We start from the raw sequence: 24,671 nt of genomic DNA, 5'->3' as shown, positions 1-24,671 counted from the left end.
CAAAGTGAGCTTTTCTCCCTGACTAGGTAAAAGGAGGCGAGTGGGAAGAGGTGCTGGCTGTGCCAGAAATAGCCCTGGTGCAGCAGGTGCAGGTTTGGCCAGGGGAGTAGAACGGGACAAAAACTTCTGGGTGCCAACAATGATAACTCGAAATGTCTCTCTGCTTTTACATAACACACGTTCTGCATTTTTTTAGTTTAAACACCTGTCTTAAGTGTTCTAAATTAGGAACTAAAAGACAGTTGCTTAAGGGGAGTCTGGAAAGGGAGGGATTGCTGATTTAAGGGTCATAAATCAATGAGCAAAGGCGGGCATGTGTTCACCTATGATAATACTCTTGATTTCTATTCTTCCATGCCTTGACTGACGCAATTCTTAATGCTAACAAAATTCTAACTCTCAGGTTTACAGTGTAAGTTTAAAATTGGGAGCAGGGAGAAAAAGCTGGACTGTAAGCTTCTTAAAGGCTGGGATGTCCTATTCATTTCTATATCCAGTCCCCTGGGTGCTCAATTCATAACTAATCAATAAAAACATGTAATTTAAGAAAGGGCTTTAATTTTTCTATCTAGTTGCAAAACATGTTGGTTCTGGAGTCAAACTTCGCAGATTCATATCATGTTTTCCTCTGCAGGTGCACGCCCAGGGGCTTCCACCCCGGACTTCCAGTTTTCTGCCCTAGAAAAAGGGCGGTGATGCTACCTACCTCACAAAGTCACCGTGGGTCCCGAATGCACTCACGTTCTGAGACACGTAGAACTGTGCCTGCCACGTAGTGAGCACTAGATAAACCTAAGTCACTATTTTTACATCATCATTTGGCTAATTGCCCTACCTTTTGTACCCAAATTGGTTTCTCAGAGAATCTGGTAAACATTAAAGTTGGTTGACATACGAGTTGAGTTATGGTTGTCTAACCATAGATATGTCTATTTGGAACCTGAGAATATGACCTCATTTTGAATAATGGTCTTTTGCTGATGTACTTAAGACACGGATCTTGAGAGAAGATCATCCTGGATTAGGATGGGCCCTAAATCCAATGACAAGTGTCCTTATTGGACAAGACAGAAAAGAAGACAAAGAGAGGAGCCACATGAAAATGTAGGCAGAGACTGGAGGTGTGCTGCAACCAGCCGAAGAACACCGGAAGCCACGGAAGCTTGGATGGGCAAGGATGGGTTCTTCTCCAGAGCCTTCAGAGGGAGCCTGGCTCTGCCAGCATCTTGATTTTGGGCCTTTGGCCCCTAGGACTAGGAGAGAACACATTTCTGTTGTTTTAAGCCACCGAGTTGGTGGTACATTGTTGTGACAGCCCTAGGGAACTGATATAGTTGGTTACAGTTTAGAAGAACCAAAATTTGGTAAAGAAAACAAGCCCAAATGTGAACTGGTAATTATTACAAGTTCTCCTTTCCTCGAATCACGTACTGCAGGGAGACTTCTCTGTAGGAAGGGAAAAGCATTGGCTTCTGGGACTGGAATGCTCAGGCCATTCTGTCCCATCCGCCTGCGGCCAAGAACATTTCTGCTGGGAATCTTGAAAACATTCTGCATTTTCCCACAGGAATGAAGTGGAAGTACTCGATGTGCAGTAAGACACTGGACAGACTTAGCCACTATCTGGCCCCAAATGAATGTGCAGGAAACACAGCTCTGAGTCCTTGTCCCACAATGGTCCCCGCTGCCTTCCGGATCCCCACCTGTGGAGGTCAAATAAGTCATCAGATGGAGACTCTAAGTTAAGAAAAGATAACGGGTTGCCAAGAGACCAACATAACTACATTTCTCCTAACTCTATGGTTTTTTGCAATTACATCTATGAAACAGATCTCTTTTTTAAGTGAAAAATACATGCAGGTCATCTGCAAGATCCTCCTGAGACTCTGGAATTTCAAAGGCGTCCTCAGGAGAGAGCCGCGAGAGTGAGGTTGTCAAACCCACGGACACCAAGAGAAACTGTTTTCATTCTTTTCCTGTCTTCTAACTCCTAGCAAAAACTCCAGCAAACAGAGCAGCAACTGTCAGAGGGGTGACTGTTTGGGAGCAAAGGCATTAGACAAGATGACACATGCTGACAGGTTCAGGGAAAGTGGATGCTCTGCCAATCAGAAGATAATTTCCGTGGGGTTGCAATGTAGGAGAGACCGTGAGTCACACAGCATTTTAAAGACAGGTCACAAGTGCTCTGTGTGTCATCTTCTAAAGTGAAGGTCAAGAGGAAGGAGAGGTGGGTGGAGGCAGAGAGGGACGAGCAAGGAGACCCGTGTGCAGACAAATCAACCACATCCAGGCCAGCCTCGCTTCCGATTTTCTGACAGTGCCCAGGGAACCTGTGCAATCACCTGCTCTGTTGACCTCTGAGGCTCTCACCTCACATGTAAGCAGCACTTCATTCATTTGTAAGTCCTTTGTAACTTGTGAGAGTCACTTCTTACCTGACTTAGTCAAGGTTTTCTTTTCTTCCCTTACTTGGTAATTTATTCGATTTATTTCCAGCAAGGAAAGGGTTAGAAAGAAGAGGAGAGTGAGGAAGGCCAGGGGAGGAAGCAGCACACAGCATTCTGGCTCCCAGAGTACCCTGAAGCAGACTCCAATGTTTAACTGAAGAGAAGTACAGAACAAAAACACTCACAACCAAAAAGGAAGAAAAAATTCTGAAGACAAATGGATTCAAAGGATCTGTGTGAGTGTCATTTGCTTTTCTCCATTAGGAAGGAAAATACTGAGAGAGAATGAGAGAGGCTGATATCCTCATGAAACACACAGGTAAATAATAGGAGTGTCCATTTAAAATATGTAAGTGTTTCATTTCTCCACTCCCCATCAAAGAGCGTTTCTGAGGAAAGGATACATTTTTAGCACTCAGAATTAAGACAGTGTGGACACACGTGGTCAATTGCAGTCCTTCATAAGAGAACTGCATGATTTCTAATCCACAGGGTAATTTTTAAATAAATAAACTGGGAGTATAGAAGCTGGGCAGTATGTGCAAACATGCTCTGTTTAAAAAAGAAAACCTTCTGTCCTTCCGGCCCAGGAATGTCAAGGTGGCCGTGAAGGCTGTGACCATGGCCAGTGTTGGGCACAGGTGGTCTCACCGAGGAGCCACTCGCTATGATTGCTGACAGCCCCTCTTTCAATCCGATTTGTCACTTGCACAGGAACCAAGAGGTGGTAAAAGGCCAGGAGGTTACAGAAGGTGAAAAAGAAAGTTTCAACCTGCGTCATCGGGATAAGGGTTCTTGTTGCCCCTCAGATCCTTTCCTAGCAATTACCCTGTTCATGCGGTTTGCCCCATCCTGAGACAGGCAGTGGGGGGCTTGGTTACTTGTGTTTCAGACCTGAAAGCTTCTCCCAGGATCAAAGAAGCGATAGGAGTGAGAGTATGGAGATTCTTAGAGACCAGAGGCTGGGCTGGGCACAGAAGCAAGCTAAGTGGAGATGAAGGGTCGGTATGAACACACACACATCCCTTCTAAGCTGCCTCACATCTGTCACCCTGTGAAATATTTGGACTGTTGGTCTGTATGCAAACACATACTAAAAAAGAAAAGAAAAATAGGTATCCAAGTAGATGACCTCTTATCAAAAGTACATGTATCTTGCTAATCAGAAGCCACACTTTAATTCTGATATTTGGGAAACTGTGTGGACACATTAAATAAATGGTGAAGAGTAGACCATTTGCAAAAAAATCAAAGCACACACACAAGTCATCCCAGACACGGTTCGTACATTCTGACTTGTTACTGCACACAATGCTGTTCTGTGGCCCTGCATTTTACTTGTTCTAAACCTTCAGCAGGCTTCCCCCCCCACCCCCGGGACTATTAATCTTCAAAGCCAGGAGATTTGTCTGCCATTCTAATCACCATGACCTGTTTTTGTACTTTGGAAAAGGCGAAAAGACCAACCCTGTCTTGAGCGGGAATCATTTTTGGAATAATGGTGGGTGGTTGTTCACATCTGGATTAGGTATAAAACATAACATTATGATGATGAACGCCACAGAGCCTCATCTGCATATAAATAGGCCTAATCAGAAATGCAAATTGCAATCAGGAGAAATTTTTAAGGGCTGCAATAGCTGTGTGATTGTGCAGATAAGGAAAGGTTAACACTTGTTTTGTCGAAGTGGTTAAACAGCTCCCAGCCAGCCCAGAGCCTCCCTTTGAAGGAGAAATGTGAAAGGTACAAATCTCTCAACCCGCAACCTGGCTGGGAGGGAGCTCCCTGATGGCTTCTCCAGCTGGCTGAACACCGGCAGGATTCTGATGAAAGACAAACAACCGAACCTCTCCTACAAACCCCTAATGAATACACACAATAGAAAATACACCGGCATTTAAACACACTCCAAACAGACCACTCTTCCAGCACAATTTTCCATTAAGACAGAAATTAAAGGATGGAGAGACAGTTATATGACTGATGTAACATTTTTTAAAAATATTTTTTAGTGCTGGTCTGAGTAGATAGAAAAATATGATACACATTTTTTATTCCCAAATTTTCCTGAATATTCAAGAAAGATTCAAACAAAAATTATTGTATAATTAAAAACAAAACATGGTATTTAGACAGATTACTTAATTCAAAATTGCATTTGGAGTCTTCTCATCCAAAGCACCAAAAATGAACAGTCTCAAAAATTGGAGTACATACTGAAAATATGCAATTGTTACAACAAAGGCCCATTGTTCCTCGGGATATGTTATCTTTCAGGGTGTCCTCTTCTCCCTTCCCTCTTTTTCCCCCCCAAAAGAAATACTATGCATTTCACAAGCAGGCTTTCACAGATTCGGAGAGAAATTGTTTACGAACTGTCATTCCCGTTCCAGCTGCTTCAACAAAGAACCTACGAGCCAAGAGCGCCATCTCGTGTCCTACCTTGGAATCTTAAAGAGCGTTTTCACAGGATGCATGTCAAAGAGGGGAGGGTCTCCGTCCCCCAGCTCAATAGCTGTAATCCCCAAGGACCAGACGTCACAGCGTGCGTCATAGGAAGAGTCATACTGTTGCTCACAAGCGATAACCTATCAGACAAAAGCAGAACATTCATTACATATCAATGTCCTCAGATGTCCTAAAAGGCCCTTGGCCGATCTTCGCCCCTTCTCAGTCCCCTTGGCTACGCTGATATAGAATTCAAGTAATAATAAGATGTGTGCTTTCAAGGCCTTATTTGTGTGTGATTGATTTATCACCTGATATATTCATTAACTTTTTTAAATGTGTCAGTTCAGTTAGAAAAACATGCACTGAAACCACCTAGGTACCAGAACAGTGCAAGAGGAGGCACGGGGTGAATACCTCACTGCTCCTGCCCTGATATCCTGTAAGGAAAGCCTCTGCATCCTGAACCTCATTACCAGCTGCTGAATTTGGTAGTGAAGAATACTTGTTCTCAAAGACGTTTGTCTCCTGCACAGAACCCCCAGGAGTGGCCAGCTGAGCAGAAAGATGTTGCCTCTCACGCTCCCCCTCCCAGAGACCCGGCCCGAAGCCCAGGCACATGCCCTAGACTGGGAATCGCACTAGGGACCCCCTGGTTCCCAGGCTGGCACTCAACCCTGAGCCATACCAGCCAGGGCTCTATCAATGTATTGAGTCAGACAGAAAGTTCCTCCACTCACACTCTGGTGGCCGTCACAATGGGGTTCTGAGAAGGCAGGGTAAGCCAGAGGACGTGGGGGAACAGGTGCCCCTGTTTGACCCGAAATCTGCCTCCACAATCAAGGACGGCCCAAGGCTATGGGCAGGTAGCAAGCTTTGAGTGTCTGACGACATACTGGTCTGAACAGCTCATGAGGTAAATAAGCACGGGGGGAGGGGGCCAGAGTGATGGGTCTACCTACCCTCTTAGGCCCTAAGAAGGCCTTTGGCTTTGACTCTAAGTGAAACGGGCCAACTGGGGAGCAGAGGAGCGAGAGATCTGGCTTATAGGTTAGCAGCAGCACCCTGACTGTTGCCCGGAGGGCGCATTAAAACAGAAGATGAGTAGAAGAGGCAAAACCCATTTAACATGCTATTGCAGGGATCCAAACTAGAGTCAGAGAAATAATCAGATTCTAATTACATAATTTTAAAGGCAGAGCCAATTGGATTTGCTGAGCAGGGCTTATAAGAAGAGTTGAGGAAGCGTCCAGAGTTTTAGACCTGGACAATTTCAGAATGGAATTGTTTTTTAATGAGATGGGGGAGACAGTAGGAAAAGCAGGTTTGGGTTGAAAGTAGGATCTCCATTTGGGATGTATTAAGTTTGAGATGCCCATGACTCTTCCAAATGGAGACTTCATTTTAACCAGCTAAGACCCATCCTGGAGTTCGGACTCAGAGAATTCTGACCTAGAGAACAAATGCGTGTTGTTTTAAGCTACTAAATGTGTGATACTGTTACAGTAGTGACAGAAAACTAGTAAACCTGCTCTCTGCCAGACCCAGTTAATTGGACTTGCAAAGCCAGGCAAATGTGTCTACCCCCTTGCCTGAGACCTGGTGCCCTCCCCCTCATAACTGCCCTCCATCCTCTCTCCTGGTTTCTGAACTGAAGAATGTTTCTCTGTGTGCCTGCCTCCTTCGTCTGATCCCAGCCCCACGGTCTGAATAGACTACCCTGCCATAGAACCTCCTGTCATACTTTTAACACATTATTTTCAAACATGCATTCAAACTAAAGTTCAAATAATCCCAGTTTCAGAAGCAGAGGCCATTTCATTGCCCCTGAAGGCCTTGCTTTCATCCCCCTCAATCAGGTGAGGAACTACGCTATTTTTAAAGATCTCCAGAAAAGGCTATACAACTCCTTCCCTTTCAGAAATGACACTTCCAAACACGTGGGACTAACAGAATTTTAGACCTATCAGTCAGCAGATAGTTGACCATTTTTATACATTCCTCTGACGGAAAGAGAAATAAGACTCTATCCTTCCCCAACAGGAGCTACGGCCAACTGAAATTTAAAGTGACGCTATAATAATTAAGTGGCAAACCATGACACTATAAATGTCCTAAGACAATGTGTACTAGCATGTCCAACAAAGGGTACAGGTGCCAAATGCTTGGGATATTAGAGGGAGACCACTGCAGGAGAAGCAAGACAATAAAGAGTGTGTAGTACCATGGTCCACAGCTTCCAGGAAGAAATTCAAATCAACATCTAGCCATTTTAGACGGGACACAGAAGGCAATTCCAAGAACCTGTCCAAGTGCGAGAATGATATCCTATGGTTTCTGAAGTGCTGTCATAAAATATTCAAAACATTTATCTGGTTTCAACTTCTCTTTACAGACAGATACCATCTCCAGCTCCCTGATTAATAGAAAAGTACCCTTTGGCCAAATTCTCTTCCCAAAAGTCAGCTTTGTACTGTGATGAACAAAATTCTTTAAGCTCAGTCTTCCAAAGAAGCTTATAGAAAAATTCCCTAGTAAAATAATTTACAAGGAATTCTTGAGTACCTAGGAGCCAGGCAAAGTATTAGGCCCTAGGGAGAGAAAGCCAAATACACACCTAACCCTCATACTCATTCCATGAGACAGGTGCTATCATCACCTTTTGTAGGTGTGGAAACTGAGGGATAGCAGTTAAATAGCTCACCCAGAGTCCACTGCCAGTCATTGTCAAGGACAGAATTTGAACCCAAACAGAGAAGGTACAAGTAAACAAATCATAATGCGGTAAGTGCTGCACTCATATTTTGACCAAACTAACTAGGTTTTTTTTAGAGTTTTGTCACCTAAACTCCATATTCTCAGAGGGAGACTCTCTTTCAGGCTTCGTGTATGATGGGATTTAAAGAAGCACTCTAAGAGAAGGCATTGAAGGTCAACACATCCTTGAATTAGATTCCCTATCAATCCAATACTGAAGTCTACAACAACTTCTTTAGGAGAAAAAGTGACCTCATTCTCCTTAGCTCATCATTCTCCTCTCCAGGTGAAATAAAGCTGAATTAAGAATGCATAGATGGCTGATTGGACTTTGGGTCCCTTGCCCCCATGAGAAGGGGACCTCTCAAAGAGCTCTGTGAACCAGTTGTTAGATGCGCTGCTAGGGAGAGACAGTGGTGATGGTAAGTTAGTGCACTGCCCTTGGACCAGGTTTCCCATATTCTATAAGTCAGATTAAAGGGATGGAGGGGGAGGTTTAGATGACATTGATGCAGGTCCAGGACCCAAAATACCTCTTCTCTCACACCCTTCCACCTCACCTCTATCACCCCAAGGAGCAGCCATGCCCAAAGCACATATGTTCTCCTTTACCTGGAGCCTTTGCTTCTATCAGAGGAGTATAAATGATGTTGGTGGCAGTGGCATGATGGAAATGGTAAAATAGGTGTGTGAGAGAGTTCAAGGGTCAACTTCAAGGTCTCAGAGAAGGATTTAATATGGGAGGTCAGGGAAAGGGATACATCAAGAAAGACTGGTATGTTGACCGAGGGGGGCCAGGGGGATGGTGCGCCATTCACAGAAACAGGAGTCAGGAGAAGTCAGTGACGGGCAGTGTAACAAGTTCAAACTGGGCCTGAGCGCTGCTCCTGGCTGAGTATGGAAGAAAATCACTTGTGCTCTCAGGACCTCACTTCCTCCCCCCCCCCCCCCCGCCCATGCAGATGCACTAAGAAAAGCAAAATTCCATTAAGATCAGAAGCAGAATATATGAAAGGTAATAATCAAATACTGACATGTTTTCAGTGACTACATAGAGTTTTATGTTACAGTAAACGTCTTACATTTCAGAACTCTATAGATTTTAATCTTCCTACTGTCGGCTGCCAACACAATCAGTCAAAATGTGTAGTTTCAATACAAAGATATAAGTACCAGAAGCAGACACTAGGTTGTACAGCAGGACTTTAGCAAATTGGTGTCTTTATCTTAATCCGGTGTTGTGAATAGAAAACCTAATAGTCTGTGGCCCTCATCAGGGAAGCTACGTTGAAAAATCTTTGGATTTGAATCACAAAGTCTGAACTCCATTATTCACCAGCCGGATTCCTTAGACAAGTCCCTTGAAAACTCTGAGCTGAGGCTTCTTTGGTTACAGGGACCCCACCTTCTAGATCTATGACAGGCCAAGGTGGGAATGAATGATCTCTACTATCCCTTCCAGACCTAATATTCCATGTCTTCGCGATTTCCAAATAAGTAATTCTGGGGTTGTATCTGAAACAGAAAGGCTAACCCTTCCATGCAAATTAGCTAGAGCGAACAGATGATTCTGGGATGTGAAGTGGATAACAAAAACCTCGAGGGGACCTTATTACCAGTATTTTGTAGAAGGCCTTAAGGTCCACGAAAAGACGCTGGTTGCTGTGATAATGCCTCCGTTAAGGAAGATGCACTTCAGCAACAGAGCGATTGTTTGAATGCTGGCTAATGGAGCATGTCCAGGCTCCTACCTTGAAATGTGAATTTACAGTTTTTCTAGGTACACTTAGACTACACCGCTGCTTATTTTAGGAAGACTAAAAGCACTGATGCCGGGATTGCCAGCAACAGCTACACACAGGCAGCTTCAGTGCCCCACGCCAACAGCTATTTTACCCAGGGGTGGGCTTGAGGCTCCCAGCTGTCAGTCACTGCCATCTTAGCTGCCCAAAACTTTTCTTTCTAGAGCGGACTGAGGACAACATATTTTTACTAGCAGTTTAGCTCTACTGGTCTTTAGAGCAAAAATCAACATTCTTTGATTGTTAGGGCCCCTCTCTTCAGCCTTCTCCAGGGGAACAAGTTCCAGAGTCCCGAACTTCCTACATCTGCCCCAGTCACTGCTTCCTGCCCCACAGAGGGAGCACACTCCACCCCTCCCCTGAAGGAGTTTGTGAGGTGAAAGTACACCACAACTTGATAACACAACTGCTTTGACACACATCATCCCCTCATCCACCCATGGGCTTGGTCAGATGAGTTCTGTGGAAGATGGCGGACCCTTTCCTCAGCCACCAGCTGGGGAATGGCAGAGAAAAAACGACTGTCAGTAGCTCTTCCATTGTGAAAAGACTTGCATCTCTGGCTGGTATGAGAAAATTCCCAGAGCCAGGCATCTTCATTTTGGTTTTGCCACCACCCCCCGACCCCCTGCACTGGATAACTTTAGTAAATTACTTAATCTTCCTGCACCTCTTCTTCCCACGCAAACTGAGCCGCCCCCTTCCCATGGACCTTCTCTGACACACTGCTTATGACAACCCTGGGCACCGGCTTTTTCGATGGCACCACAATGCTGCTGGTAGATAACAATGGGTCACTGACATACGGGTACTATCTGTTTTACTTACTACCTTGGAACTCTTTGCATTTTCTAAAATGTCTATAGGGAGCATGAATGATTTCTACAACAAAAAGAGAAAATTCTGTCTGTGTTTTGTCTTGAAAATGTAAATAAGTGTAGAAAAGTTCGCTGTAACTTTCAAGGGTGTGTTTCCTTCCTCCAGGTCACTTGTTGGCTGTTGAGATTCTTCATCGACAAGCTGGCAAGTGAAAGGCGGTGTCTTGATTATAAAATTAGGTTCCCAGGAGATCCACACGAGAATTAAGGAACTTCCCTTTCCAACTGCATTCCTTCCTGCTGTAAGCACAAAGCTAGGGGTAGCACTTTCACTTTCTCGGGCCACCAGGATCCCATGAAATGCCCCAGGATTACAGTGACACTTCAGCCTAGACCAAGGACGGGCTTATTGATAAAGCTCCCAAACAGGGGTGAGATTCACTTCTGCCGGTTGCTGAAAGGCTTGGGCTATAAGACCCTGAGAGAACAGTTTCTCCTCATCTCAAGGCCTCCGCCACTCAAAAAGAACATCTTTGTTAGATTGGGTGTAAAGGGGATTTGAAAAGTTCAGTCAGTGTATTTTCTCTCGCATGCAGAAAACCTAGGTTTCTCTAACAAGATACTTAACTGAAACTATTTATCAAATTATATATTCAAGAACCACTGAGCTGAAATCTCTTTCAATAACATGATTTTAATCAATACTTCAAGCAAATAATATTATAATAGCATCATCTACCATGAGGAAAAAAGTTTGGCTCTCATAAAATAATTTATCAAACTTAAAAAATAATATATGTTATTCAGACTATTTCATTTTCCACTAATGTTTTAAAATATGATTAAATATACCATTAGGTTTGCCTTATATGTTCTAATTCCTCACCTTATTAGAATTGATCGTGTGATCCAAAATAACCAAAGGCCAAGATTAAGATTTCACTCAAGTCCACAGGCAAATTGCTGTTATATCAAGAGCTAAATTCAGCTTTAAAAAGAGGATAGGCAGGTAGACCTGAAGCTATTACTCCCTGGCTGACCTTGAGCCCCAAAATGCAATCCACTGACTGGCAAACAATACGGGCTGAACGGTAGGAAGGCAACTGGGATTCTTAATTTTGCTTAAGCAACTCATGCAGCATAACTGATAAATGGTGTTGATGATAAAGATTTCTAAAATAGAACTTCCCTGGAATTAGAAATGGCAGTTATAAATATTCCAATGGCAGGTATTATTCATCGGTTTTATATACAAACATCTTAAAAGTGTCACAAACTGAGATACTGAATAAACAAAGTATCTTCTTTTGGATGAAACCTAACTTCAAGGGAGGATACATTTGAAGTTTGTTTGAGGTTTTTGGGGGGTTTTTTTGTAAAGGGGGTGGGGACTAACAGAACATCCAACAGAATATCTGAATAATCCCACATGGTCATCTGCAGGTAGTGACTGGAATCCGTCCCCTCTCAGGCTGACATCACCATGTGACCAGGATATGTCCTTGGAAATGTCATACATTCCTATCAGTGAGTAATTCCCTTTAACTTTCTAGAACTAAGCAGGTGTGGGAAAAACCTGGGACCTAACAGAGCACTAGGCATGCTGGTCTGCCCGCCCCCACCTGCTCCTGCTCCACCCCCTCCCCCAGGCTCCACTGGGCTCCCATTCCTAATGCTGACTGCCCACCTCCCTTTACTTTCTTCTGACAGCTCAGTGATGTCAGTCAGAGGAACAAATGCAGAGTGTGGCCGAGGTGTGAGTCCCCTTTCCTGGGGCCGAGCCCCTGGGCCCTGGGCGGGGGAGTGGAGGCACTGACAGCAGGGTAGCCATCAGGTAATTTGGGACTCAGAACTGAGGAAGAGGCGGGGCTGGCTCTGACATTCCTTCAGCAAACACTCCTGCCCCTGTGGGAACAGCACCAGTCCTTCCTCCTTGATGGATGAAGAAGGGGAAAGAGCAGGTGTCTTGACCTTTCTCATCACCCCTGGGGACCAGTGGGAGGACAATTGGGACGGTTTCAAATGCTCACAAAGGCCATTACTTTGACACTTCCTGCTTAGCACTGAGCGGGGGTGGGGGAATATAAGGCCTCTACTCTGGGCCTCACGTGCTTCTGCACATCTGGGAGCCTCAGCCCTCAGATGGTGTCCTATATTTAGTCTCGCCAGGAGGAGGGTAACAACATGTCACCACCAACTCCAGGGCCAGCCTCCCTCCTCCACACTGACTTGTGATATGTGACTCAACTTCCCCACAGCTCCCGCTGAGGGGGGAGCTATCACTGGAGAAGACGTTAGAAGCTGAGGCTGTACCAGTCATTTCACCTTTGCCCTTCACCCACCAGGGCCCTAAGCTCCTGGGCTGTGCTTCAGGGCCCCTGAAGACAGAACCACTGTGGGAATGCAGGCAGGGTCAGCCCCAGAAGAGAAAGGAGGGGATCCCTCTGTTTCCTAGAGGCTAACACAGGAGACCGCAGGGCAGCAGTGAGCACAAACGGCTACAGAATCTCAGAGATGAATGTCTTGGGGAAAGAAACACAGGCTTTTTGGACAATCATCTAAGATTCTAAACCCCTTCCCTAAATCTCCTGAGAGCCAAAGCTGGCCTCTCTCAGTGATATGACTGGCAGGTGGGGGCCCAAGAATCCACAGACTTTTAAGACAGAGTCAAGTTAAAACAAACAAACAACACCCTGAAGGTCTCACCAGTGTCACTGCTTCACCCCTACTGAGCTCGCGGAGCTCCTGACTTCATCATCCGAGGAACAGCAGAGTCGCAGAATATGAGAGCCAGAAGGGGCTCTTCCCCCTGAACACCGTAAATGTCCTCTGAAAACCAGAAGTGCCCTTGGGGACAGAGGTTACCAGAGCCAATATCTTTTTCTTACAGCTGAGAATAGGCGAGGGAGGGGTGGGGTTCAGGCCGCACATGCCACCGTTTTTAACGCCCGGCACTGTGGGTACTGCGCCGAGCACTTTCAGGACACCACTTCATTTTGTCCTTGGAGGCTAGTTCTTTTCCTTCTCACTTTACTTCTTTCAATTTCTCCCCATCTGACTACTCAGAGATATTTAGTAACCTGCCTGAGGGCTGTGGTTAGGCAGTTACGAAGTTATCTACAATTTGCTCCCAGGTCTGACCACAAAATTTGTGCTCTTAACTTTTCTACCAAAATTGAAGTCATATTAAAATAAATTAACCACAATCACTTTTTAAAAACAAGTGGCAGAGCTAAAACTAAAATCCAAACTCCTAAATTCTTTTCTAAAGAACTTTGTTATTTTTCCAGATTCTTCCTTTGGGCATTAATTACACTGACTTCTAGTATCATATTGAAATATTACATTTTCCTCTATATATATTAGGAAGCATGATTCTTATTAAAAATAACTTAAGCCCTGGCTGGTATGGCTCTGTGGATTGAGTGCTGGCCTGCGAACCGAAAGGTGGCTGGTTCGATGCCCTGGTCAGGGCTCATGCTTGGGTTGCGGGCCAGGTCCCCAGTAGCAGGCATGTGAGAGGCAACTGATCAATTGTACATTGATGTTTCTCCCTCTCTCTTTCTCCCTCCCTTCCCCCTCTCTCTAAAAAATAAATAAATAAATAAAATCTTTTTTAAAATAGTGATTTAAAAATTGGGGGGAAAAACCAATTTACATATTATCTGGTACACTGGTGGTCACAAACAGTTTGCTCTAGTATAGTGGTTAAGAGGGAGGATTTTAAGGTTGAATACCCGGGTTCAAAACCTGGTGGTATCACCTAATAACTTGTCCAAAAGCAAGAACAGTGCTTTCTGTGACTTACTTACTTTATCTAAAACATTGGACTATTAATAGAATAGCACTGACTCTATGCAGTTGTTGTGAGGATTATAAATGGGTTCATTCAAATAAAGCACTTAGTGCTTAGCACATGGTAAGCACTCAATAAATGCTTACCCTTAGTTGGGAACCAAACCCATCCCTGGAGCTTAGGGAACAAAATGGTGATGGTGACAATAATAATATTTTAGCTCTGGAGTCTTTTATGGCCTTCTCAGCTCTTCGACACATAATATCTCGTTTGTCATCTCTAGTCCTGGCTGTGCCAAAGGAAATGGCGTTGGTGTATCATTTAGCTAGGAATGCCATAATTAATGAAGGCAAGAGTGGTTGCAAAAAGCCTGCATTGATGTAAGCTGGTTGTTATGGCAACCGTCCCCTGTCAAGGACCCTTTGCCAGGCAGAGAGAGACCCATTTTGGGAGCTGTCACAGCACATCTGTTTCTCTGCTCAGCTGATTAGCTCTTGTTTGCAACAATGAGCAGATGGAAGTAAAAATGAAAAAATAAATTTTAAAAAAAGCAAATGTTTTATCCACAAGTCTGCTTTCTAATACAGAAACAGACCTTTGGCTGTTTTAGAAGATGCCGAGTAAACTAGATCCTTAATATACACACTGCTTCTCTCATTGGTGGGACTGCGAAGTGTAGTCAACCTATAAATTATAGGTGATAGGTCCCTCCACATACGTCTTTTAAAATAATGTGTCTGACACCCCAATTTCAGAGTATTCTTCCACCAGGTGTCCACACGTCTTTTCTGTAAGCGCTGGCTCAGCACACAGTTTCCACGTGAACAGCCCATATGAACACATGAAAGCAAAAGAGTGTAGGGCCAGTGGCTAGGACACCCGAGTTCTGGTGCCCAGAGCGCTCGGCACGAGCAGGGAGAGCATCCTCTCCCTGTCCTAGTGCCTTCATCTATAAAACGTGACTGGCGTTCTCCTGCTCTCCGAAAAGCAAAACAGCTCCAGTACTTAACTAGGTAGGTGAATTTAGGCATGGTAGTTCCTATGCCTCTTTGGGCCTCACTGTCCTCCATGATAAAATGGAGAAAATAAATCTACAGAGAGCTATTGTGAGAGTAAAATAGAATGACGTATTTAAAAAGCACCTTTCCCAGTTCCTGGTGCATGGGCAGGTCCTTAGTAAGTGAAAGTTTCCTTCCCACTGCACGCTTGCTCAGCAGGCACAATATTTACAGCACCTGCCAGTCAGCTGGCTCGAGCACTGGAGCTGGTCCTTGAGTTCCCCTGCTTGCGAGACATCACCCCTGTAGTTACTAGACCATTAAAGGCCTGGGGTGTCCCCAAGAAAGAGACACGCACCTCTGGTGGCTGAGGAACACATCTAAACAGCAGCTCTTTACTATCCGGAATGGAAGTATTTCAATATTTGACAATCAGCTTGGCCACACCAGCGCATTCAACTAACTTTAAGGCATAATTTAACATTGTCTCCAAACGTCCTCAATAAAAACAATGACAACTTTGGTTCCTTAACTCTATGCCACGTGTGATGGTGGGAAGGATCAAATACCTCTAACCCTTGCCATCAACGAAAAGAAATATAAATTCACCTTTGACCCCTTTCTGCTGTAGACCAGCACGTTGCCTGGCATGTGTTTCGTGCAAACACCAGCTAAGCAGTACCCACGCTGACGCTGGGCGTGGGCTGGTCTGAGAATCCCTTAGTTCAGTGGGTCACAAGATACGGGTTTCCACCACTGTTACCCACCTACCTGCCCACTTAGTGTCCCTCGGCACTTAGGCCCGTAGAGGCTTGGATCCCGTACGTATGACACAGATGTAATTATGCCTAGCTGACACCCTCACATGTAGCTGTGAGCACTTAAAATACAATATAAAAAGTTTTATGCAAATGCGAAACAACATTATTCATATTATTTATTATAAGAAGTTGGGTGTCAGGGAATGGAGGAGAAAAGAGACAGTAACGTGGCTAATGGGGAGACGTGTACATGTATGGGTCTAAGACGCAGGCTAAAGTCACAAGCAGGGAAACCAGAGGCTTGGTGTAAACAGAAGATTGAGACAAGTAACCTGGGTCAAACATCTCAGGAGATAATCAAAAAATGCCAGAGAGCAGGTAGGACAGGACAAAATTCTGAAGGTGGTGAGAGCCCACATAGAAGGCAATTTGTTCTGCTTGGTGCATCAGGAGAGAACTGTTTATGCTTCAGACACCTGAGGCTGAGGGAGAGCCGTGTGTGTGTGTGTGTGTGTGTGTGTGTGTGTGTGTGTGTGTGAGAGAGAGAGAGAGAGAGAGAGAGAGAGAGAGAGAGAGAGAGAGAGAGAGAGAAAGAGAGACAGGCAAGGCTGAGCGCTTTCACTAAGCTAGCACCTGTAACATGCAGACCTGCAGGTTCCAAATGACAGACTGATTACCTTGGAAATTTGAATTATTTACTACAGAGGAGGGTTGCTAAGTATTTGGAGAGTTGTTATGGGTTGAACTATGTCCTCCAAAAAAAGATATATTCAAGTACTAACCCCCAGGACCTCAGAATGTGAACTTATTTGGCAATGGGGTTGCTGCAGACGTGTTTAGTTAAGAGGAGATCATACAAGTGTAGGGTGGACCCCTAACTCAAACTGGCAGGTGTCCTTGTAAGACGACAGCATGTGAAGACAGAGACGCACAGGAAGAAGGCATGTGACTGCAAGGCAGATACTGCAGCTTTGCTGCCGTAAGCCAAAAGACACCAGAAATTGCCAGCAAATTGCCAGGGGCTAGAGAGAGGAAGGAAGGATCCTAGAAGCTTTAGAGGGAACATGCCCTGCTGACACCTTGATGTCAGGCTGCTAACCTCCAGAACTGAGATGATACACTTTGGCTGTTTTAAGCCACCCAGTCTGTGCTTTGTTGTAGCAGTCCTAGGAAACAATACGGATGGGACAAGGCTTTGACCTTAGGAGGGAGAACCCATTTAAATGTCTTTGCTGGCCACGGAAGCTGCCCCACAGAAGTAAGGGGGGCATCTGTTTGTACCGTGGGCACTTTCACAGGTAGCTGTTGGAATGCTGGAGCCACTACTGCCCCTCACATATTCACAGGTGATGTTGTCATAACTGCCCCCAAGTCAGTCCCTGACAACAAAGGCACACAGCTTGCAGGGGTCATGGCCACGGAAATTAAGAATGTGGGTTTTTGCTGGTTTACTGGGCTGCTGAATCAATAAACTCTGCAACCTAAACTTACATGAGAAACTCAGTTTCCTATTGTTTCAGTCATTTTGCTCAGGGGAATCTGTTACATAGTTTCTATGTTGCACCTTTTTCTTTCCCTCTTAGAATAATCTTCCGTGAGTCACAATACACTACTGACACACTGAGTCTGTAAATAATTGTACGGATCTTGATTTTCACATTGACCTTTTTACTATGCCAGGCAATTATCACACAAAGTACTAGGCAAACCCCTAGAATTTTTCTTCTCTTACGTTGCTGAGTTGCTGCCGCTTTAACCCAAAATATTTCAACTTTAGTCATGTCCAAATGAGGCAGCGAGAGGAAATAAGTGAAGAATGTTAACAACATAATAGTCAATGCAAGCTGCAGCTTCCAGCGGCCCCAGTGAACTATGCATTTGGACTGTTCGTCAACATTTGATTGTGTGGTGTGGTCACATTCCATTAGCTACCTGGTTTGAAGCGCAGCATATTTGAATTAAATATTGCAGTTACTCAAGCTGGTGAAATAAAAATGGGGAAAGAATAATTTGATTCAATATCTCAAAAACAAAACAGGATCAAGGATCTTGCAGCTGCGTTTTCAAAATAAAAGCACTGGTTGCCTGCAGTGGTTTCATCCCACGGGCAGTGGCACGAGTGCTTTGCTGTCACGGCGTATCCAAATACCACTTATTCACACAAGCAGAACTGAAAGCGTATTAAGATCAATATACTGTGCAGTTCATCATACTGAAGAGAGCAGAGTTTGCCACCCCAAAATATGCCTTTTGGGATATTGATTTTATGTTGCCTTTTAAGAATCCAAAGACTCAGAAAGAAATTTGACCTTCCCCTTAACTGCCCACAAGCCACTTAGATGGACAACCTGCCCCAGAAAAGGATGTGTCATCATAGATAACTACAGGTTAATCCGAACTAGGTAGACAGGGAGGAACCTAGCAAAGCCCATTTGTTCAAAACCCTCCGTGTCCCATTGTGATTCTGAGAACACCAGCTCCCTGTGATTAGAAGTGGGACACCATCTTTCTTGTTACTCCGCCCCAAATTTAAGTTGAGTGCCCTCAGTTACACTTTCCTTTAATAACAATTAAAATCTACAGAGCAATTTGCTAATGCCAATAGTTGGCCTCCTCAAACTACCCTCCAAATTCATCTTCTCCTTTGGCTTTTTTTTTACCAATGGATTCATTCATCCAGCAGATGGTCACTGAGCACCCACTCTGTGCCAAGCCCTATACTGGGAGCTGGGCGCCCCAAGTCCCTGCTGAGCTGAGAGTCCAGCTGGGAGACCTGTCTGCCGGCAATGACAATGGAATGGTCATGGTGGGCTAATGAGGGGGGGGGGCGTGTAAAGCAGCCTCACTGTCAGCCAGGGATCAGGGAAGGTGTCCTGGAGGACGATGCATCTCAGCTGAAACGTGAAGACTGAGGAGGAATGTTCCAGGGTTCTCAGGGTCCCTCCAGACAAGGCCACAACACGTGAAAGGGCTTAAGGGAATCGTGTATCAGGATGAATTTGAGGAACTACTTGTTCACTTGTTGAGGCATGAAGCCCAAGTAAATTGGAGAAAAATGCCCTGAAATGAGGCTGGACAGCTAGATAAGGGTTGGGACTCAAGGTTCCAAAGGGGCTTCCATTCTGTCTTGCGGTGTTTCTCAAGTTCCCGTGACCCCTACAAATGTTTTGTTTTGTTTTTGCTTCAATGATAATTTTATTAATAATAATAAGATGGCAGGGATAATGGTAGAATCATACTCCAGATCATCTGGACAACCATTTGCCACACAATTTCGGTGACCACAGTCATGTTCACTGTGAAAGTGGCACCAAGCCAGAGATGCAGGAGCTGGAGGCCAGAGGAGATGCCATTTGCACAAAGAGCTCACCCCAGCTGAAATCGAGGACGGTGGTGGGCAAACTGGGTCTCCACGTGACACGGGGTAGTAAGTACGACCCAACAACTTAAAACAATCTGTTCTTTCATGCTCTGAAACAGTCACAATGCAAAGGAGAGCTGAGTTTCACAAAACAATGTCATTTGTCTCAGTAAATTAAAAGTGCTTACTTGAATGTTACCGGCTTTGTAGTTTTTTTCATAATACATTTTCCTTTTTGTTTTATAGGTCTATAAATATAAGTGATTAGGAGTTTATTCCTAGTTTTATGTTTTTCAAAACCTATTTTAAAAACTTTTTTTAGAGAGAGATGGGAAGGGAGGGAGATAGAGAGGGAGGGAACCACTAATGTGAGAGAGAAATGTCTATTGCCTGCCTTCTGCAAGCATCCCAACCAGGGACAGGGCACAGAGCCCACAACCCAGGCCTGTGCCCTGACCAGGAATTGAACCCACAACCTTTTGCCGTGCAGAACAATGTTCAACCAACTGAGCTGTTCTGGACAAAGCTGTTTAAGAAACATTTAAGATTTCAGTAAACACTGGAATCTGCAGGGTTTTTCTTTTTCTCTAAAATGGGTCTGTCCATATCCCCAGTATGAAGGAGAGGGCCACAGACGACAGGAACACAATGTAGATGCTGGAGCAGAGCGGTGGGAACCAATTACTGTGTGGGAGATTGGGTTGGCAGTCAGACGGGACAATGTGGGGACAGAACGGAGATGGAAACGAGACAGGGTAGTGAGAAGCTAGGAAAATTCCCAGGCAAGTGGAATGGGGAAATTGAGACCAGAAAATTAAACAAGGCCAAAGAGTTTGCGTAACTTACAGCCAGCTGATGAATCCCAAGAACCTATTTTCCCTAACCAAGGGCACTTAAGAGCAAATGGTTCATACCTCTCCTCCCTGAACAAAGACTACAGTTTAAATCTCCCTTGTCTGGGAGATAGAGAACAGAAACCCAGTTAATGTTGTCTGTGCCAGCTAAACCCAAGGACAGATGAAGTTAGGGGAACAAATAACACAAAACCCATTAAAAGCCAGACTGACTTAAGATAAAACAGTATAGCAGACCAAAGAATTTCCCAAATCCCCCTATGTGCTCATTTTGATGCATCATCATATTTAAAATGCACCTGAAAAGCTGATGAATATTCTGCTGAAACCCTCCCCTAAGATTCTCACCTGCAGAAAAAAAAAAAAGCCCTCAGGACAAAGACTCGGTGTGGGTTGGCTCTAGGGCTCTCCCATGCCCCTTCCTGGGGAGCAGTGGGCAGCGGCATCTAGACCAGGCTTACCCCCAATCCTGTCTCCAGGGCCCCCCTTTTCCCTGACTTCCCAGTGAGCAAACAGCAGCCCTACCTTGGCTTGCTCCTTTCCTCCAACTTTTCTAGGAGCCAAAGCAGAGCACCTCCTCGACTCTCTCCTGTTACTTCTTCTCCCCTAAGTCCTTCCTCTGTTTCACTCTTCCAGCCCTTAACAAACTCTCAAAATCCGCTGGACTCGTGTTGTGAAATCTTTCCTATATGAAGTCAAGAACCCACAGCTGACCTTAGGCAGACCCACTCAAGGCCAGGCCCCCTGTCCAGTAACAGAAAGACCCCTAAAGAGATGACTGCCCGAGTCCTCTTGTTAAAAGAGCCCGTTGGCTTAGTACCGGAGAGCTGCTCTGAGGCACAGGCAGAGTCCTGTGGAATTAAACGCTGACTTGACAAGCAAAACTGAACCTGTGTTTCAGGGTATGCCTTATCTAGAAGTTTGGCAGAGTCTCCAAACTTCTGCGTAAGTCATCTCATAGAGAGTTCTGTGATGATGCCACAACTAAATTAGGACCGAATCCCAGATTTCATCGGGAAACAAAAAATTCCGGAGCCAGCTGCTATGTGCATGTAACCACCACAGAACGACCAGAACCCCTGCATGTCATTCTGTAGACCAGCTGGAACGGAAATCTGTCTCGTCACCAAGCCTCGTGCCACTGGGGCTGCATCCATCCAGGGAAGGTGACTTTCTCTAATTTACATGAAAGCTGGATGGGTCTAAGCCATGACACTTGGAGAAGGCTGCATTTTCCGGAGGGGGCACCTTTCTCTGATTGCATGAAGGTGTCCCATGGGCTGGATGGGACTTAATCCTGCGTTTCTGTGGTTAAGTGTCTTGATTACCACTCACCAAACCAGAACTCTTACAGGTCAAAGAGGATAAAGGGTTCTCTTCTTCCTGAAAATGTTGTGAAGTGTAGGAATTTCCCGCAAAAACTCATAGCGCCAAAGCACTCGACAAACACAAAGAAATAGATGTTCGCTACTTACCTCGGGGGCCATCCAGAAGGGGGTGCCGACAGACGTGTTTCTCCGCAGACGCGTGTTGGTGAGTTGAGCTGACACACCTATGAGGAAACGGTGTCGTAGTAAGTGAGCAGCAAGCAGAGGAGGATGCTAGACCAGGGGCCGGCAAACTTTCCATGCAGGATCAGATGATAACTACTCTAGGCTTTGAGCCTTACGTTTTCTGTCCATCTTCTCAACTCGGCCACAACAGTGCAGAAGCAGCCACGGAACACAAAGAAACAAATGAGTGTGCCTGTGTTTCCATACACATGTATTAATACATGCATGCAATTTTCACATGTCATACAATACTCTTCTCTTGATGTTTTCCCAGCCATTTAAAAATGTGAAAACCATCCCCAGCTCAAGAGCCATACAAAAACAGGGGGCAGGCCTGAGTTGGCTGACAGGCTGCTTAGTCTGCTGACTGCTGTGTGGGAGCATTTATCACATCTAAATCGCTCAAATATTTTTTTCCTAATAAGCATTTCTATCTGTATTGCTGAAAACTGGAAGTCAAAAGACAACATCAACAACCAGGATCAACCCAAAATACATTCCTATTATATTTCCAATATGTTTCCAGTGATTTCTTTCTTAAAATGGTGTTTCATTTTATGGAGAAAGAAAATTGGCATGTATTATCTATAATAGAGCATCAGTGTAAACATAAAAAGTTTTCAGGGCCTTATCTTACCTAGAAGCCTGGAAAACTAGCAGGAAAACTGTTTGTCAAATGGAAAAAGAAATAGACTAATATTATTATTAGGTAGGCCTCAACGGTGAGCACCTGAATTTGAATATAATTCCAATGTGCTTTATCTTTCTTAGCCTTGAGCCAGCTCTCTTCTTTATACCCCAAGGGAATGAAGTAGAAGTAAATGTACACTGGGTAGGAGTCCGAAGACCTGTTTTTCATCAGGGTTATGCCTTTTCCTAATTGTATGACCACTCACAGACCACCTCACTCTAGACCACTCGGCCACACTACCAAAGACCACTCACTCTAAGCCGCAGCTTTCTCATCGCCCAAATGGGTAATGAAACCCATTACACCTAATGCAGACTTCTTCAAGAACAAATGAGAGAACAAATGTGAAAATGACTTATAAATTGTAAAGTACTTTACAAATAGAAGGCATTCTTTCATACTGAGCAAAAATCAAATGCAGCCCTTAAGAGAATGATAAGGGTTGCCACTCATGCTATCCATGAGGAGAACTGAGAAACCTGGATATGTGTGTGTTTTAGCAAAGGGCACACCTGTGAAGACATCAGGCCTAGATCTGCTGAGGAACAACGGGATGTTTTGGGGTGGGGAGTACGTGTGCCAGCTGCTACCACTCTCTTTATTAGAACGCCAAAGAGGGCTCTACAACCTCTACTGGCCATGGATCATTTATTTTACCCAATCCTGCAATACCATTTTGGTTAAAAAAAAAAAAAACACCTATACTTCTCTGTGTTTAATTTCCAGAAATTTCTTTTGCAGCAACTGGAAGTTCAGGAGACTTCTATTGGAAACATTAGGAGTCTTTACCTTCATGCCAAACCACAAAGCTGGTGAGAGGCTAAATGGGCATCAATCCCCATCCTCATCCTCCAGGTTCTTTCCCTCACAGCATACTCACTGCCCCCCGGATTGTGTGAAAAATACACGTCTGATGTTACTTACGCCGCACATTTGGGGAGTTACACCATTCCTCACACAGAAAGAGGAGCATAAGACTTAAGGTGCCCCCTGCAGCTGTTTTCCTTGGCATGCTCTTTACTAGATAGACCAATACACCTAAAGTAACTTCATTTACTTCTGAGTAATTTATTCTGAGTGAATGATTCACTGATACATTTTAACACTGAATTCTTTGTTACCAATGAAACAATGATTACTCAAAATCATCAATCTTTTCTACTATGTTGACACTGATAAAGGACATTTTAGAAAGTGCTTTTGTAAATGTTTTTTCAGTATTTGTAACAATCATGCTAAAGTACTAACTGTTGTTGAACTCATTTAGAAGATTCAACCATTCAATAAACTTGAAAAACCAAATGGTTTGTTGGTTTGTGAATATCAATACGCGAGTGTTGCAAGCAGATATTTAATAGTTCTCTGGCCTTAGGTAATATTACTCTGCATTTCTTCTCACACTTGCATTTCCTGTTAATGTTTCCAGTTCAACCAGCCTCACGTGCAGCAGCAATAATCACAATTTTAAAGGGATGTTGGTTCCCAGACCCAAAGGACTAGTTTACCTTCTGCTCACTGGGAATACGCATGCCTAAGGCTAGAGAAAGTCATTTGAAAGACCAAACTGCTTTCTCTTTTCATATGCTAAAGAAGAAATGACAAAATGTAAATTATACACAATTGCCCTGAGACATGAAATTCTTCCCAGAAAAGCAAAAAGTTTTTCTGTCAGATTCTTCTTTTGAAACACTTTTATTTTCTATCTTTAATAAAATTGCTTCTAAAGCTGAAAATAGATTAGCAAACAGCATCTCCTAGGGTGATCCATCTGGTAAGCCCCCCATTCACCAGCCTGTGTTTGACTGGAAAAGTCCCTCAGCCTATGGCGTAAGGCCCCAGTCTTCAGAGATTGCAATAAATTGTTGCCCCTGGCTAAACTGCACACATCAAGAAAACAAATGACAAGCAGTCATTACCAAAGTCAACGAGCTTAACTCCTCCTTCTGTTGTCAGAAGAATGTTATTCCCCTTGACATCACGGTGGATGATTCGGTTATTGTGCAAATGCTGAAGGCCCTGCATGGCATCCCACCGCCACCAAACAACAGGAAAGAGAAATGGAAAATCCACAGTTATTTTAAAACAATTATCGTACTACTAAAAATCTAATCGAAGTCCACATTTGGCTAACCTCCCTGCTGTTACAGACCTTGCATATAATAGGGAGGTTTCCCCCTGCTAATCTGCAGTGGGATCCAACGATGGCCAACTGCCCCCTCTGTGGTCATCCCCAGCCCAGCGGGCTTTCTTACCAATAGGGCCCCGTATAAGATGTATGAGATCATCGCTTCGTCCAACCGCTGGCCGAGCCTGAGCAGCCCTTTGACAAGCTCGGTGACTGAGCCCCCGTTACACAGCTGCAAGAGGAGATGCAGGGGAGA

The 24,671-nt window shown here is 44.5% G+C and overlaps 1 protein-coding gene across 12 annotated transcripts in view; it reads right to left on the bottom strand.

Moving 5' to 3' along the window:
• The window catches only part of MYO3B (myosin IIIB), a 440,217-nt gene that overhangs the window by 381,670 nt on the left and 33,876 nt on the right, over window positions 1-24,671 (bottom strand). For all 12 annotated transcript variants that reach the window (XM_045196330.2, XM_045196338.2, XM_045196327.3 and 9 more), the window contains 4 exons: window positions 24,543-24,647; window positions 24,207-24,306; window positions 21,522-21,598; window positions 4,894-5,039 (listed from right to left, as the gene is read on the bottom strand). In XM_045196330.2, coding sequence (XP_045052265.2) covers window positions 4,894-5,039; window positions 21,522-21,598; window positions 24,207-24,306; window positions 24,543-24,647 — 428 coding nt within the window. The remainder of the gene's footprint in view (window positions 1-4,893; window positions 5,040-21,521; window positions 21,599-24,206; window positions 24,307-24,542; window positions 24,648-24,671) is intronic.

Source organism: Desmodus rotundus, chromosome 2 (genome assembly GCF_022682495.2).
Source record: "Desmodus rotundus isolate HL8 chromosome 2, HLdesRot8A.1, whole genome shotgun sequence".
In the NCBI taxonomy this organism is placed as follows: Eukaryota; Metazoa; Chordata; class Mammalia; order Chiroptera; family Phyllostomidae; genus Desmodus; species Desmodus rotundus.
Note: the sequence above shows the minus strand (reverse complement) of the source record. Positions and strands in the feature narration are given on the sequence as shown.